Source organism: Alternaria atra (genome assembly GCF_907166805.1).
Source record: "Alternaria atra isolate CS162 genome assembly, contig: 14, whole genome shotgun sequence".
Classification (NCBI taxonomy): domain Eukaryota; kingdom Fungi; phylum Ascomycota; class Dothideomycetes; order Pleosporales; family Pleosporaceae; genus Alternaria; species Alternaria atra.
In genome coordinates, this window is record NW_025091311.1 from 35,405 (window position 1) to 53,996 (window position 18,592).

The 18,592-nt window shown below is 53.0% G+C and overlaps 1 protein-coding gene across 1 annotated transcript; it reads right to left on the reverse strand.

Annotated features, from left to right (window-relative positions):
- Positions 1-13,329: 13,329 nt before the first annotated feature.
- ALTATR162_LOCUS51 (uncharacterized protein) lies at positions 13,330-15,775 on the reverse strand (the record flags this gene model as incomplete). The annotated part of the gene is made up of 8 exons (XM_043307644.1): positions 13,330-13,581; positions 13,631-13,734; positions 13,785-14,273; positions 14,325-15,176; positions 15,232-15,260; positions 15,311-15,334; positions 15,387-15,430; positions 15,497-15,775. 8 exons carry the CDS (start codon positions 15,773-15,775, stop codon positions 13,330-13,332), a joined length of 2,073 nt encoding a protein of 690 aa, XP_043163579.1.
- Positions 15,776-18,592: the final 2,817 nt, after the last annotated feature.

An 18,592-nucleotide genomic window follows, 5' to 3' on the forward strand; every position in this document is an offset into this window, starting at 1 on the left:
CAAGAGACTCAAGAGAGTACACAGCCAGCGTCACACAGGCGAGTCGTGGGAGGCCTATCGTGCGGCAAGAAACCACAAAGCGAGAACGATCAAGAAAGCACTAAGAAACGCTCACAGAGAACAGGTAGAGCAGGCCGCGAAGTCGCCAGAAGCACTGTGGAGACTCGTCAAATGGGCGAAGACGAGAGAGAACCCGGCCCCTGTGGTCACACCTGCCATCCAACACCCAGAGACACAGCAGGAGGTAACAGATCCGGCGAAGAAAGCAGACATCTTCCGAGACACCTTCTTCCCAGTACCACCGGAGGCAGATCTGGAGGACATAAGACGCAACTACGACAATCAGGTGAACATGCCGCCAGTGACAGAGAAAGAGGTGAGAGATGCCATACGGGCAGCATCACCACTCAAAGCACCAGGTCCGGATGGCATCATCAACAAAGCCCTGCAGGCGGGATTAGCCCAGCTTGCAACTCACCTGACGAGGATCTTCAACCAGAGCCTGCACCTAGGATACTGCCCGGCCCACTTTCGCGAGTCGACTACGGTCGTCTTACGCAAGCCGGGCAAAGACGACTACACAGCACCGAAGTCGTACAGGCCCATCGCATTGATGAACACCACAGGCAGAATCATGGACGCAGTCATAGCACGGCGACTCAGCTACCTAGCCGAGACCTATCCCTCCTACCGCCGACACATGGGCGGCAGGAAGATGCGCTCGACTGAGCACGCTCTTCACGCCGTGACCCATAAGATATACGAAGCATGGAGCCACAACACTGGACGGGTGGCGAGTCTCTTGCTGCTCGATGTCTCCGGAGCCTTCGATAACGTCTCACACACGCATGCTTCACGATCTGCGGAAGAGACGAGTAGACGAGAAAACAGTAAAGTGGATCGCAAGCTTCCTCAGCAACAGACACACCAGCATCGCAATCGACGGCTTCCGGTCGATAGCATACCAGATCAACACGGGTATACCCCAGGGCTCGCCGCTATCGCCTATCCTCTACCTCTTCTACAACGCCGATCTGATAGATGAATGCAACCAAGCGCCAGACGCCATGTCCACAGGCTACATTGACGACGTCGGCATCCTTGCGTGGGGCCAGACGACAGAGCAGACGTGTGAGACACTGGGCAAAATCCTTGAGAAAGCACAACGATGGGCCAGCACACACGCATCGGTCTTCGCCCCAAACAAGTTCCAACTCACCCACTTTACAAGATCACGCAAGCGCATTAACACAGAGGCCTTAATTCATACCGCGTGGGGCGAGATACGGCCCGAAGCAACATGCAAATACCTGGGCTTAACGATGGACGCGAAACTGCACTGGAAGCAACACACCGAGGAGATCAGGCGGAAAACGACGAAGACAGTGAATGCGCTCAGCTGTCTGGGAGGATCCAACTGGGGCGCTAGCCTCCACGACCTGCGGCGAATATACGAAGGCACAGTGCTCCCGCAGATGATGTATGCATGCTCAGTGTGGTCAAACGCTAGCATAAAAGGAAAACTCTACACTAAGAGGATGCTCAACACACTGCAGAGCATACAAGCAAGAGCAGCCAGGGTCATCAGCGGGGCATACAAAGCTACATCAAGAGCGGCACTAGACGTAGAGACATTTCTCCTCCCATCGAGCAGCAAATATGGAAGCACAACTCATACACTATCGTCCGCCTACTCTCGAGCAAGAACATCGCAGCCACCTCAGGATTTCAGACAAACACAGCACAGCCGACAGTCCCAGACAAGACTGCAGACACACCAGCTCCTGGCAGAAGGTCTACAACGACATAACGAGCATGCGAACCCAAGACTTCGACAGGCAAGCAGATTCCGTGCTTCCTCACGCCGCCCTGGAGACAGGGCCCAACCACTTACATTGATGCGACCGCTGAGGAAGCACGGGCGCGACACGACAAAGAACACGTAAAGGGAAAACAGCCTTAGCATCTACACAGATGGCAGCGGCATCGAAGGCGAAATAGGCTCTGCGGCACTGTGTCCGCTCACACAACAGGCGCGATCCGTACACATGGGTTCAGACATAGAGTCGACGGTATATGCAGCAGAACTACAAGGCATCAGCTTAGCACTGCAGATCGCTCAAGAGTATGCGAGCCGAAACGGTGCGCGACGAGACGTCGCCATATACACAGACAACCAGGCCGCCGTCTGGTCCATCGCTAAGGCGGAGGGACGATCAGGCGCCTACATCCTCGCGGACATCGCGCGACAGGTCCCGGGGGCTCCCGGACAACGGACGGACAGTGACCGTCCGATGGATACCGGCCCACGTCGGCATACCCGGGAACGAGGCCGTCGATAAAGCGGCCAAGGAAGCCACCGGATGGAGAGAAGACGGCCGCAGAAGCTTGCCGGCAGACGCGCCTCCCCAGCTGTTCACTATAAAGTCGACTGTAAAAGATGGTGCAGCATACAAGCCGAACGGGCATGGATAGCAAAGTGACGCAAGGACACCAAGGGCCGAGCAACCTACAGACACACTCCAACGCCCACCAAGAAAGTACCCGGCTCCACGAGGGGCTCACTAAGGGAGAGCGCGCTGCTGGTGCAGCTGCGGACAGAGAAGATCGGACTTAACGACTTTCTCTTCGCCCGAAGAGTGCCAGACGTCACCAGCCCGCGCTGCGACTGCGGAGCGAGACGACAGACCGTCGCACATATCCTTCTCCACTGCAGCAAGCACAGGCATCTCCGGGACTGTACTTCGCCAACCTGTCCGGACGAGACAACATCCGGACCATCCTAGGCACGCCACAGCTAGCCACCAAAGCCATCGAGTATGTAGAGCAGACGCAGATCCTTGGGCAAAATGGGGATCGCAGGCGCGAAGACGATAGCTGAGCGCTGGGGGGAGACTGAAGGTATTGCAGACGCAGAACACGAGGCAACCGTGCCTCTACGAGCCTAGAAGTACAGTGTTCAGTTAGTAGAGCCATTATCTAGATGAGCGGACAGGCAAATGTAGATAGTGGTGGGAGGGAAACGGCAGGCCTCTGGGGACAGATGGTTCTTTGGAATGAAGTGGGGCGGCGCGGATCAACGTCCGCACCGCGTCGGCTGTCTGCCAAGCCTGTCAGCCGGGCATAGCTGCTTTTCGCGGCTGCAACCGTGTAGGATCTAATCAAATCAAATCAATCAGGTAACTTGAATCAAAAAAAAAACACGACAACAGCGAGAATTTCACTTTTTGGAATTAACGTAGTTCAACGTACGCAAACGTCAGCTAGAGACGGCACTCGACTAGCCAGCACTCAGAAGTAGCGCCCACTGCTGCTGAGGCGCCATGGCGACACTGTGGCCTCGAAGGTCGACCTGGCCGATTCCAATAGACGAGCATGCTACCAATCTCAGCGCTTTCCTTCGTGAGGTGCTGTCGCTAATCGAGCGCAACGGAGGCCAACAGCCTCTGCCAGCAGACATCGTTGGCGATATCATTCGCGGCGCATTGACGTTCGTCCTGAAAACGCAGCACGCCCCCGACCTCAGCAGCCTCAGTGATGCCCTCAACGTTGCGCAGACCGAGGCTAGAGCAGCAGTAGAAAACACGGCGCAGACCCTCGACCAGATCAAGCAAGAGCTCAAGTCTACTGTAGAACTCGTTCAACAGTCCGCAGCGAACATACAACGGAATGGCAACACGGCAGAGGAGGCGAGGGCAGCGGCCAAAGACGCCACAGAGGTGGGTAAAGCAACGCTGGAGGTGGTGCGAGAGATCAGGAACAAAAGACCGCAAGAGCAGGCGAACGGACCGATGAGCTACGCGGCAGCGGCAGCCAGAGGCGTCCCACTAGCAGGTACATACAATGCACAAAGTCTCAAAACACCTTCCGTGCAGACACAGCGTGAGGTCATCATGAACATCAGAGACCCACTCACCATACAGAGCCTGAGGGCAATGAACCCCAGTAACCTTAAACTTCATGTCCAGCGTGCAGACTTGCTATCAGTCAATTCAGTCCAGACTGTAGTCCGTGCACGCTGTCAGAACCTTATATCTCATCACGGGCAGGGGTGGAAACGAAGAAAGAGATACAGCTTTACCCGTTTTGTTCATTCGCACTAGCCTTAGAGGGGTAGGTGGCTAGGTTAGTGTGGCAGCAGAGTTAGCGTGCACGGACTACAGTCTGGACTGAATTGACTGATAGCAAGTCTGCCAGCGTGCCATTGAGCAGAGCGGCAACGAGAACATAGCCAACGTGAAGATCGTCTCATCTAACCAGCTGAAGAGCGGAGATCTGAGCATCAAGACAGCTAGCAGCAGCGAGGTCGAGGCGCTGCGACAGTTTGCGGACGACTGGGCCCACCGCATAGGCAGTGGAACTACAGTACAGATCCCAACATACGGTGTCCTAGCGCATGGCATACGCACGAGCACAATAGACATGAGCAAGCTAGACGAAATCACAGCGCAAATTCTGCAGGACAACCGACCTTTCATACCTCGGGCGGAGATAAGACACATAGGATGGCTGACTAGAGACGCTGCTGCCAAGACAGCATCGACCATCACCATCGAGTTCACCAAACCGGAAGACGCGAACAAGATAATTGACGAGGGCCTGATCTAGCAGGGCGAGGTCTTTCAGTGCGAGCGATACCAGCGACAGTGCCGAGTGAAGCAATGCTTCAAGTGCCAAAGATACGGCCACATAGGAACCCAGTGCAAGGCAGCAACAGCATGTGGCCACTGTGCGCAGGAGCACGACACCCGGGACTGCCCATCAAGGGCCGGTCAGAGCGTACCCAGGAAATGTGCAGCATGCCGAGGCGAACATGAAGCGTGGAGCCGCCAGTGCCCGACCAGGAAGGACGAGATGGCCAAAGCGAAGGCCGCGTACGAGATGCGGCCGCGTTACCACCACATAGCAGAGACAGCGGGACGTAATGCCCAGCTAGATGTATCAGTAGCCACCGTTCGAAGGAGCAGATCCGGTCAGACCGCTGCACCCATCCTGGCAACGCAGCTTACCAGGACCCGGTCGCAAGCCGGACGAGGGCAGAAAAGGACCCACGCCGGAACCACTATCGACTCGACGAACCGGGAGGATCAGTCGACACGGGGGAACGGAAGTCAAAGACCACATCGGCAAATTATACCCAGTAGGAGAGCCTTAGAAGCTAACGGAGGCAACACCTCTCACACGCAGCACAGCCATCACATGGAGATCGTTTCCGATGACGACGCATGAATAGACACACCACACTAAGCATACTACAGTACAACGTGCACAAATCAAGAGACATGGTGATGGCGACCATGCTGCGCGACCCCCGGATCCACGAGTACGACATTCTGGCCATCCAGGAACCATGGAGGAACCCCTTCGCGGCGACAACACACCACTGTAAGGGTGCGATGGGTTGACCATAAGTGCAAGGTATAACAGTAATGAATTCGATAGAGAAGCTACACTACGCTTGCGCTGAGTCTATGTATCACGTAGTGCTAGGTTCGAGAAACTTCTAAGGGTCCGTGGAGCGCCGATGAAGCCCCGACAACGCTCCGAGGGTTGCAGCCTATCCCAACCAGCTATAACGAAGGCCACAGGCCAAGTACTACTAACCAAGGCTTCAGCCTCTTACAACCACCCAGCGAAAGACGTCTTTCATCTCTGCTGTCCAGCAGAAGAGGAGGCAGGACCCGCCAGGGTCTGTTTCTTCATCAACAAAAGATTAGACCACAAGAAATGGCAGTTCAAAGAGCATAGCAGAGACATTTGCTCTCTCACAATCGAGCCCAACGACGATCAACAAGATGGACCACAGCTTATTATACACAACGTATACAATCCGGCGAGACGCATCACGAGCGAAAGCACCGTCTTGACAAATATTCGTACAATCATGCACGACAATCGGCCCAATGAGCAGATACTCCTTGGCGACTTCAACTTGCACCACCCCGCCGTGTGGGGTGGCTCAGACGTGAGACATACCGACCCCGAATCCGCAGACCTGCTAGAGATTATGGAAGACTTCGACCTGAACAGTACACTACGTCCCGGAACTATCACATACGAGGAAAGAAACTCACGCTCCACTATAGACCTTTGTCTAGTGACTGTGGGCCTGGTCGATCGGGTGATCAGAAGCCAGGTCGATCGAGATCTCGACCACGATTCCGACCACCTTCCTATCAGCACCATAATAGATATGAGAGTACAGCAACGGGAAGCAACGCCAAAGAGAAATTGGAAGCGGCTGAACGAGGGAGTTTACCAGAAGACACTAAAACAGGCTCTACCGCCGCTCCGTAGACCAGCAAACAAAACAGCGCTTGACACATATGTCCGAGAGACTATCGAGGCAACCCAAAAAGCTATAGACAAGGCAGTACCACACACACGTCCGTCAGACCGGATCAAGGAGGGTTGGACGGAAGGGTGCAGCGCAGTTCTTGCGGAAGCGAAAAGACTCAAAAGAGCACACAACCAACATCATACGGACGAGTCGTGGGAGGCGTACCGCGTAGCGAGGAATCACAAAGCAAGAACGATTAAAAAAGCACTAAGGGATGCCCATAGAGGACGGGTAGAGCAGGCCGCGAAGTCGCCAGAGGCGTTGTGGAAACTCGTCAGATGGGCGAAGACAAGAGGAAACCCGGCCCCACTAGTCACACCCGCTATACGACATCCAGAGACACAGCTGGAAATAACGGATCCAGCCAAGAAAGCGGATGTGTTCCTGGAGGCCTTTTTTCCAAGGCCACCGGAGGCAGATCTGGAGGACATACGAGACGCACAGTACGACAACCAAGTGGTTATGCCACCGGTGACAGAAAAGGAGGTTAGTGATGCCATACGAGCAGCGTCATCACTCAAAGCACCTGGTCCGGATGGTATCGCCAACAAAGCCCTGCAAGCGGGAGCAGCCCAGCTTGCAGCCCACCTGACGAGGATCTTCAACCAGAGCCTACACCTAGGATACTGCCCGGCCCACTTCCGCGAGTCGACCACGGTAGTCTTACGCAAACCGGGCAAGGACAACTACACAGCACCGAAGTCGTACAGGCCTATTGCGCTGATGAACACCACCGGCAAGATCATGGATGCAGTCATAGCACGACGGCTCAGCTACCTGGCTGAGACCCATCATGTCCTACCGCCGACACATATGGGCGGCAGGAAGAGGCGCTCTACTGAGCACGCTCTCCATGCCGTCACCCATAAGATCTACGAAGCATGGAGCCAAAGCACCAGTCAAGTGGCGAGCCTCTTGCTACTCGATGTCTCCGGCGCCTTCGATAACGTCTCGCACGTACGCCCAGACTTGCTATCAGTCAGGTAACTCAGTTCGAACTGACTGAACTGACTGCCAAGACTCAGTTCAGTCAGTCAGTTCTTGAGGCCGCTGGACGTCAGTCCAGTCAGTTCAGAGGTCTCTAGACTGACTGAACTGACTGATGTTGGACTGACGTTGGCTGTTTTTAAAGCAGAATTTTGCAGTCGTGATAGCTACATCTAGTGCAGCTTCGAAGCCGCGCTAGTCCTAGATACATAAACACTAATCCTATACAAGTTAGCATATAGAGCATCGAGCCAATCGGAATTTATAGAAGCGCGCTAGCCGCATCTAGCAAGCCTTTCGCGTCGCGTCGCGTCCGCTATACACACGACGCTATACTACTGTTGCCATAATACTTTTTAGTGTACTTCATGTCTACTCCCTCTAATTTAGGCCTTCGCCGCCTTGTAGAATACGACAAGCGCAATTCTCCTCTACCATCGCTATCGAACGCGCCTACTGTTGGCGATACTGCGAGCGAGGCACAGGCTGATGAGCCCGTGGCAGTACAGGCGGACTTCCCCAACGACGGCGACGACGACGATAATTACGACGGGCTTGATTTTAAGCGTGTGCCGTACCTTGAGCGGCGCCAAGTGGAGCGCAATAGTCGCGGTGGGCCAAAAAGCTAGATCTACCGCCACGGCTGGGCCGTCTGGCACCGCAAGTACAAGAAGAACTACTGGCTTTGCCGGTACTGCCATCAACGACGGAAGCAGGAGGCTTGCTACGAGGCTGACAGCACTACAAACGCCGGCCGACACCTCTCAAGCAACAAGCCTAGGCACTCACACGGACCTAACGGACCTATACCAATTGCTAGCAGGGAGGGCAATATTATAGGCGCGCTCGCAAAGTCCCAGGTACATATTATGAGGTCTAAAGGGATAGAAGTATCGCAAGAGGTGGCAAATGAGATGGCAGCAAGCTTTTCAACCTCTCGATTTCAGGACGCGCTGAAGGACTGGGTAGTCGCGGACAACCAGAGCCTCCGCGTAATAGAAACGCCGCAGTTTCGAGCCATGATTGCAGCCGTGAACCCGCTAGCTGAAGCCCTCCTTTGGCGTAGCCACCAAACGCTCCGCGATCATATTATTGCTGAGTACAACACATACATACCAGCTGTTACCAACTACCTTCGTGAAGCCCGGTTGCTTATACACGTGTCGTTTGACAACTGGACTTCAATTGGTGGGCAGTATGCTTTTACTGGCCTCTGCGTACATTACCTCAACAGTGAGGGCAAGCTAGTTGACCACCTGCTTAGGTTGCCTAAGCTACACGGAGCGCACACTGGCAATAATATTGCCGCTGTAGCAACAACAATACTTCGGCTTTTGGCGTTGACAACACGAGCGTTGGGTACTTTGTGCTTGACAACGCAAGTAACAACGATACTGCAGTTGAGTCCTTAGCAGAGGAGTTTGGCTTTATCGCAAGCGAGCGGCGGCTGCGGTGCTGCTGCCATATACTTAACCTAGGCGCGCAATTAGTAATTTGGGGCAAAGACCGTAGCGCGTACGAGAATGACGCCGCCCACCTTGAGGACGAGGAGAAGTACATGGATGAGTGGCGCAAATACGGTCCTATTGGCGTCCTCTTTGACGTGATTGCGTCTATCTGCACGCCTCAAACTCGGCAACTACTAGAGCGCCCACAGCGCGAGGAGGCAGAATCTCTAGGTGTTACACCTCACATCCGGCAGCTTGTTAAGCCTGTCAAGACCCGCTGGAATAGCTATTTTAGCACGTTTGTGCGCGCAGCTAAGCTACACGGCCCTATCAATAGCTATATTGAATGTAAACTTGGGGAGCATAGTGCTGCAACAGCACCCTCACAACGCCAGAAGAACCGCGAGCAGCTGCCCGCTGCACAGCCGCGACTATACATACGTGAAGGCGGTCTAAGCGGTAAGGACTAGGCGACAATAACAGAGTACATTCGACTCCTTAAGCCATTTGCCGAAGCTACACAGCTACTTAAAGGCCGCGGACAACACGGCCGCCACGGCGCTATTTGGGAAGTTCTAGTAACGTTTGAGTGGCTTCTCGACCAGCTTAAGGCCCTTAAAGACCGTCTTAAGGATGTAGATTACAAAGGTCTAGACGCGCCTGAAGATCATCTTGTTACGAACGTCAACCTTGCTCACAGTAAGCTTGCTGAGTACTACGCAAAATTTGACGATGCGCCTGTCTACTACACTGCTACGATACTACACCCGCATTACAAGCACCACCTCTCAGCGCTCTGGAAGGTACCCGACACCCATGTTACTGCCCGTGACGGTGTTCACTATCGCGACGGCTGGCTTGATAATAACCACCGGGCATTCCTGCGCATGTGGCAGGGGCGAAAGGATGCCGCAGCTATTCCAGCTCAGACAGTGACGCCGCCGCGTAAGAAGTCCCGGCTAGGGTTGTCAACGTCGCGATCAGCTTTTCTACAGTCGTCGATCGAGCAAAGTATACGACAGGTAGAGGCAAGCCTTGCGGAGGATGAGTATGAGATTTGGAAGCGGCAGCCAGCGTTAGCTGAGGAGGACTAGCTGTCTTTTAATCCGCTTCTATACTAGGAGTCAGTTGCTGGGCAATTCCCCATACTCTCAAAGTTTGCTATTGACGTTCTGACAATACCAGCGGCAGCGGCAGACTGTGAGCGGACTTTCAGCGAGCTTGGCGACATGCTAGGCACGCGGAGACTCCATATGAAGCCATAGCTTGTTTCAGCTTTGCAGAGTTTGAAGAGCTGGAAGAGGCTTGGTATACAGCCAACGACTACGTCAGCTTTGGGGTTAGCGCGTACACTATCGGAGGAAGAAATCTCGAAAATACAGGAGCAATTATCTCAGTTCGACGTCAGGTAACTCAGTTCAGTCAGTCCAGCCAGTCTGCAGGCGGCGGCGACGTCAGTTCAGTCAGTCCAGAGAGCTCCGGACTGACTGAACTGACTGATAGCAACTCTGGCTCTGATAGCGCCGCACTTCTCGCAAGGGTGCCGCACAGATCCGACACTAGGAGTAGAGAAGGAAACAGCTGCAAAGGAATTCAAAGAATGGTGGGCCTCTTTGGATAGCAGCACGATCACAGTCTTCTCTGATGGATCGGAACAGCACCGTGAAGGGGAAAAGCGAGTCACCTACGGGTATGCCATATACCGGGCCCAAGAGCAGGTAACTACAGGACGCGGGTCTCTCCACTCGCTATCACATGTTTTCGATGCTGAAGCGATTGGGGCATGCAGAGCACTTCAGCACGCGGCCCAGATAGCAGGACCAACAGATGCGGTTTATATGTGCATAGACAGCACCTCAGTAATCTGGTGCCTACGCGGAACAGCTTCAGACTCCTCGCAATGGGCGTTCCTTCAATGTCAGGAGATAATGGATACAATGCCTAATTTCAAGATCCGATAGGCACTAGGACACACCAACATTGAAGGCAACGAAGCAGCGGATAGCCTCGCGGATACTGAGGCAAGAACCCTCTAGGTCATTTGGACTAGCAGCACAACCAACAGTATCAGGCATACGGACAATAAGGAAAGCAGCACTAGCCGCGGCTAGTACAGCCTGGTGGAGCAACGCAAAGAGCAAGCTCTCCAACTGGTATACCCAGTGGAAGCTGCCGTACCAACCCACCCGGCCACCACATGAGCTAGAGCTAACACGCCCTACCCTAGCAAGACTGCTAGCAATCCGGACTAGCCATGGAGACTTTGCATGGTACCATCAGAAATTCCACCATCACAACGCGACTCTGAAGTGCACCTGTGGGCGCCCAAAGACCCCCTTGCACATCGCACTATGCCGGAAAACCACAACAGCAAGCGTCTTCCGGCGCTGGCCGAAACGGCCACCAGCACCCCCTAGGACACCTAGTGAAGCAGCCAAGTACCTCCAGACGCTCTGGGAAGAGCCAGAGGACTTTGCTGCTTTCCTAGAAATCACAGGTTTCTACAGCACAATATGTAGGCTTCACTAGAGCCTACACTTCTGGGATCTTTCCTCTCTGTCTTTCTTCTTTCTCTCTTTCTTCTCTTTTTCCTTTTCTCCCTCTTTTCTTTCCTTTTCTCTCCTCTTTTCTTTCCTTTATCCTCTTTACTACACACTCCTTAGTAAGCATCAGCTACAACAACTAAAGGCGGATACACGCCTACTGCACAACTATTGTATTGGCGATCAACAGGCGGACCGACCACTACTAGACCACTACAACCATGTACACAAGAATAGGCATCCTAGGCAGAGCACGGCAGGCCATGGGCATAGCCCGTCTACATGCCCCAAGGGAGGCTTTATATATAGACGTTAAATACAACTCACTCACTCACTCACTCCGCGTGAACAGCAAGATCGTCGAAAAGCGTCCAACCGGCCGTGCGCGGCTAGCAGCTCTTAGCATCTGGCAGCTTGCAGTAGCGTGCTGAAATATCTGCTCGCTGTGGCGAAGAACTGCGGCTTTGAGCACCCCAGGCAGCTCTTATTCCCGACTTTGCAGGCAGCTGTTGGTCCAGTCGTGCACGCGCGCGTTGCAGACAGCCGCGCTTCCAACTCGTTCCATAATCTCTTTGCAAAGCGGCTCACCAGTTATAGAATTTGCTATTAAATGGCGCTTAGCTCAGGCGTACACTACTTCCACTATAACATTAAAGTAATTAATCAACTTTTTATCGAACGTCTGCGGAACAGTGCGCAAAGTGTGCGCAGGAAGACCATATCTCTACCTCTACACGATCTACATCGCTGCGCAACCCACTGTGTTAACATGAGTGTCGCGAGACGCTATGATGGCAGCCTAAGTAGGACTGCTCTACCCGATGGTACCCTGTCCATGTGCGCAGTAGTCTAACGTGAGTTCACATAGCGAACGCTGTACAGCGCAACTTGTGAGGCGGGGCGGCGCAGGATGCTCGATGTGCCCAGCATCCGCTCAGCCTGATCGCATGCACTGCCTCGACGGGCAGCCTTCACAGCAGCCCAGCATAAGCCTCCTCTGCCTGCTTCGCTCTGTCGCGACTATGCCTTTCTACTCTCCACACCTTTAAAGTCGTTAGCGTCTCGCTATTGCTAGGCTACCGTGTCCGTGCACTCAACGCGCCTGTTCAGTTAACGCGCACCCCACCATGATACTATCTCAAGTTTGCAGCCCCCATAACTCAACACCACAATGACAGTTGAAGCTGCCCTTGCAGAGTTAGACACATCAGATTCAGATAAGGATATTTCGTACACGAAGTTGGCTGAAAAACACAAGAACAGACGCGTATGCGAAGCGCAATTGAAGAGCTAACAAAGCGGAAAACTCGCAAGCGGCGCTACGTACGGGCAGAAGAGACCCTAACAGTTAGTGAGGTAGCTGACTTAGTCGCTACAAAAGAGGGTGGCAGCTGTGAGGAGGGCGAGACGCCTGCGAAGAGGGTGCGCGTAGAGAGGCACTGCGGCCGTTGCGGTAAGGTTGGGCACAACTCCCGCACCTGTAAGGTAGAAATAGAGGATATAGAAGATAGCGAAACTTCTGAATAATACTATCCTATTGCCTACAGTATAATAATTTGTTGTGGTGTTGCGCTGCGTCGCTGCGCAGGCGATTTGGTGGAGAAACTGCGGCGCTCGCTGGGGTGCGGCGCTCGCTGGTGAACCACGTTACCCCTCGCCATCATCTCTTTCAAAACGCAGATCATTCCCGCTAACAGAGCAAGATCCGCAAACAATTGGCGTCACTACTCGGTATTCTATACGCAGTGGAAAAATCTATAGAAGCAAACGGATGACGTATAGGGTGGAGAAGAAAACAGGTTCAAAACAGTGATAATTGTGTATAAAGAGATTTGTCCGCCCACGGACTTTCATACGCCCGCAATCCACTTCCATCGAGTTCAAAGCAACCGAAACCTCAAGTCAACTTTCACTTTAAGTCAATCCTCAACCCTCAAGTACTATCAAACCGGCCCAATGGCAGGCACTGAGTAAAGGATTGATGCCGAGTGGAATTCCCACTCCCATAGTGCTATGTCGGAAAGATCGAGGAAGTAGGGGTGCCCCATTCAGCTTTTAATGCGTCAATGATCCATGTCGTTGGCCAGGCATGATGTTTTTCGAAGTTGCTCAGGATCTGTACTACTTGATCCCTCTCTCTAGGATTGCATACGAGCGGTCCCCAGATGAAGACGCTATGGCAGACGGTAATCGCCAGTGGGACAGTCTCCGGTGAGCTATTGCTAGCCCCGCAAATGGCGCGTGCGTGCGATAGAATTTGATGCTATTGTAATGAGTACATGGCAGTGCTTCTCAATGGCTTGAGTCCTTACGCCTGTATCCGAAATGCTCCCGACATTGCGGATCGCGAACTTCGGGCCTGGCTTATAACATAGCAGCATAATACACGCAAATTGGTAAAAGCCAAACGATACAGCTGATAGATTTGTGAGCATTTGGGTGAAGAAGTAGATTTACAAGACTCACTGTGCCAATCGGCCGTGAACAGAACTTCGGGAAACGAGCCTTGATCGCCAGCTGGACATTCGAAAACCGCATTAAAGGTATCCGGCCTGTCATGCATCCACGTCTGAACAAGATCCCACAGCTCCTGCCAGCGTCGCATCTTGTGAGCTTTCTCGTGTTGGGGTTCCTTACCATCGAAGCAGAAGTTCGCGACACATGCAACATTCCATGTCATTTGATTGGCCCAAGCTGTCTCTAACCTTAACCGAGCCAGCGGGTGCGCATCTCGCATTGAGACCGGAGTCGGGTGCAGTTGCAACGAGAAGTCAATATCAGGCGGCTGCTGGTTGATAGTGGCATCGTAGAGGCATTGGCGTACGTATACCCAGAAGACGGCTTCGCGCAAGGTGGGCGCTGATGGATCTACATAGTGGTTTCCCTGGGATGATCGAATGATGACCGAGCAGCCTGCGAGGTCCTGTTCATGATCTGAACCAGTGCTGGACGAGACTAGGAGCACATGTTAGGAAGGAGATGCACAATAGACACGTTGGTACGCACCGGTTAGCTGCTCATAGAAGCGCAGTATGACAATGGCGCACAAGAGAGTCTCGTCGTGGCTAGCAGCGTCCTCATTTAGTCGCTCGATGAGCAGAGCAATGCAGCGCTGATAGGCTGCATCCGCTGTCGTGTCCTTTCCACAGTGGCGAGCAGCAAAGGACATGATGGCGTAGCAAAGCACTGAGCATTGTTTGATTTTCTCCGGTACCCACAGCGTAAATGGACGAGTGGCGTCGGTGCAGTCGAGCCAGCGACCGAGATGTTCGGTGTAATGGTGCACCAGCAAAGCCTCTTCGTGTGTCAGAGGAACAGGCTGTGGCAAGTAGTTTCTCGTGCCCTTTGGTATATCCCTACGGTTATGCGAATGCGAACTCGCCTGCTGCATCACCCGGCGGGTATGCACCGGCAGGGGGACCTCTGGTATGCCTTCTGGGTTATGCGATTGTAGCAAACTCGCCACCGACATGCCACCCGTCGTGCGCTTGAATCGGGGAACAAAGTATAGCGAGCCTGGCGACAACTGGGCTAGTGGCGAGGAGACACTAGTAGACTGGCCTTCCGATATCCCATCGGTCCGACCCTTTTTCCGTTTTCTCGGTGAAGTGTTCCGGGTGAAACTTTCCATGGTGAAACTGTTCGCACGAACCGCCTCATCCCTTCTATCGACACCATCAACATCGACATTCGTCGTATCCTCCTTGGTCTCGGTTTCGTCGTCGGTGCCGCCGGCAGCAGATCTACTTGACGAGGGTCCGTCAGGTCGGTAATCCTTGAAATTAGTATGTGGCTTTTCCCACTGGCAAGGGCGGTTCTTCTTGCCGCAGGCTTTGCACACTGGACGGGTCTCATCGCCTGCCCGCAGAATTAGTATCGAAGGAATGAGGAACACTCTGAATACCAGACATACATTTGACGCGGCGCGCTCGACATGTAAGGCTTGCACATATCAGTGAACTTTGTCGCCACAACCTTATAGGTTTACTTACCAGCCGCTCCTGGAGCGGAATTTACTGTACAAAGTCAGCAATATGTTTCACGTGTAAGCTGGGTACCGGACTTTACCCCATGTGTAGGAATTCGAAATAAATGTTCGAGTTGGAGTGTGCCTGTCAAGCTGTTAGCGCCCTGAATAGTGCCCTTCGCTGTTGTAGCCTGTCGAATTTGGATCATACGTCAAGGTACGGTAAGCGTTGGCGTGTTCCGTTGACCGCGTTGTTGGAAATGTCTCGCGCTCTCAAATTGCACCTCCTCTGCCTGTCAACTTCAAAGCGTTTCGCCACTACCTCATCGCAACGGCAAGACTGGTCAATTTGACACGGACTTGTCGTCTTGGAGATAGTGAACAGTTCGCATTCGCCAGCCAGATCGAGTTTTATCGACTTCTCGGTAAAAGTGGCCGACATGAAGCCCCTTCTGGGAATGCTCTTGGCCAAGAAGATACCCTGCCGCATCGTCTTACATGCGGTAGGAAACGGTCCAGAAGAACAAATAACGTGGTTCACAAGCGAGCGCCCCACCCAAGCGAGCGCCCCACGAAACACCAGCGCAGCGCACGCGTAGCGACGCAGTACAATACTACAACAAATTATTATACTATACACAATAATGTAGCATTATTTAGAAGCGTCGCTATTATCTACATCTAATATTTCTACCTTACAGGTGCGGGAGTTGTGTCCAATCTCGCTGCAACGGCCGCAGCGCCTCTCTGCGCGCGCCCTCTTCGCAGGCGTCTCGCCCTCCTCACGACTACTACCCTCCCGCTTTGTAAGCGTGTCAACAGCGTCTTGAAGGCAACCCATTTCTTCCTGCACTAACACCATACTATAAGCTATCTGCTGAGCGCCTTTACTTAGCTGCTTAACCTGCTCGTCTAATAAGCTTGCTGGTGACCTGCGGTAGTTTTGCACGCGATTTCGAATTAGCGTAGATTGCGCCTCTATCTTACGGGCGTTGCGTAGTGTTTGCGCCTCCTAGACGACAGTGCCTGGTGCAGGCGGCGTCGGCGTACGCAGCTGCACATCTAGCTTCGATAACACAGCCTCTAGGTCATATAGGACTAGTCTAGCACCTTGAAAGCCTGCGCGAACGTTCTCTAGTGTGAAGGTCTTCTTATAAGCTTCTTTAAAGGCTGGTAGGAAGGTTTCCTTGTTAACATGGTGGATGCGGCTGCGTGCTAAGAGCGAGATCCTATTGCCGTAGTAGCGCTTTAACAGCGAGTGGGGGACAACGTTAAGAGGCTGCAGGAGGTGCGACGAGTGAGATGGCATGCAGAGAGCGATAATCTTGTTCTCCTTGCAGTAGTCCTGGAATTCTGTTGAGCAGTGGCTCTTATAGCCGTCGATAATAAGCATCCTGTACGCCCTAGCAGAAGACGCCTTCGTATAGGCATCGAAGTGCTTAAGCTACGCAAGCGCGAGGTCGTTGTTGATCTAGCTAGTAGGAGAGACAGCGATAATCTAATTACGAGGTAGATCTGCGAACTAGGAGGTAATAAGGACCTTGCCTGTAAAGATGAGGAAGGGTGGGATAACGCGCCCTGTCGCAGCGACACCTTGTACTAGGGTAACCTACTCGCGATTACTAGGCTGTAGTTTCTTCTGTTTCCTAGGTTTCTCTAAGCCTGTAACAACAAGCTGAGAGGATATCTTGCCCATCATGAAGCCAGACTCATTAAAGTTCTAGGTATCCTTATCTACAATACTATACTTCGCCTTTATTGATTGAACTAGGCTGAACTAAGGCCGGATAATCGCTGGGTCCTCGCAGGCAGCTCGCTGGCGATCGTACGGACGGCTCCATCGCGTGCGCAGCTTAGGTGTACGCTTAATAAAGTTATTAATCTAGTTCTTGCCCGTAGGCTTCCCACTACGCTCCCTTAGCAGTCTATCCGCTATATCTTGTACGTGCGCCTTTGAGGGCGGTATTCTACGTAGACTCTCTTTAAGTACACGCTGTATAATTGCCTCCTCTTCTAGCTTAGTAAGGCGTTTTGAGTTTGGCTCGCAATCGCGTTGAGGGCGCTTTCCGTCGCAGCGCCGCTGTATCGTCCTTCGGGGAACGTTGTAGATTGCCTCAGCGCGTCGTAGGCTTTTTACTTGGCTGCTTTGAACATTAGAGACAGCAAGCTGTACGTCGCCTTCAGTATAGAGTCTTAGAGCTTGGTGTTGTTGTGACATTGCGTGTTGTCGCTGCGCGTGCGCTGCGCTGGTGTTTCGTGGGGCGCTCGCTTGGGTGGGGCGCTCGCTTGTGAACCACGTTATATACCGAGCTTTACGGCGAAACGCGCGGCCTAGCCAAACAGCACCTCAACTTCAACACCACATAACTCTATCAATATAGGCTCAATTCAGGCTGCGCTTGCAGCTATAGATGCTTTAGAGCCTAGAGAAAAACTTGTATACACGCAGATCGCGAAAAGATTTGGCGTTGACCGCAGAACACTCGCGCGGCGGCATCGAGGTCTCACCACCTCACGCGCTATCTGCTACCAAAACCAGCAAGCTCTCCACCCACAACAGGAAATCGAGCTTATACAATATATCGATCGAACTAGCAAGCAAGGATTACCACCGAGTAAAGATATAGTACGAAGAATTGCTTCACAGCTTGCCCAGAAAGAGCTTGGTTACCACTGGGTTGATCGCTTTGTTCAGCGCTATCCAGATCTTCTCAAACCAAAACTGGTCACCGCAATGGATCGCAATCGTCACAAGGCCGATTGTGGTGAGAAGTACCGCTTATACTTCGAGCTTCTGCACCGCAAGCTCGCCCAGTATGATCTAGAGCCTGCTCACACGTACAATATGGATGAGAAAAGCTTCGCTATTGGTGTCACAGACAGAAGCAAAAGGATCTTTGATAAGGTACTCTATGGCAAGAAGCACTTAAAGCAGTCTTTGCACGACGGCAACAGCGAGTGGGTGACGCTTCTAGCATGCATATGCGCGGATGGATCTACTCTTCCTCTAGGCATCATCTACGCGGCCACCGGCCGGGCAGTTCAGGCGTCCTGGGTGGCTTCGATTAACAAGAAAGAGCACCAGGTGCACTTCACCACCTCCCCCAATGGCTGGACGAACAACGATCTCAGTTTAACTTGGCTTGAACAGGTGTTTGACCGCTACACCAAGGGCAAAGCGCGGAGAAAGTGGCGGCTGTCGATAATAGATGGCCACGGCAGCCATGTAACGAGAGATTTCATCACATACTGTGATAACAACAAGATACTTTTGCTTATATTTCCCCCACACGCCACCCATACGTTG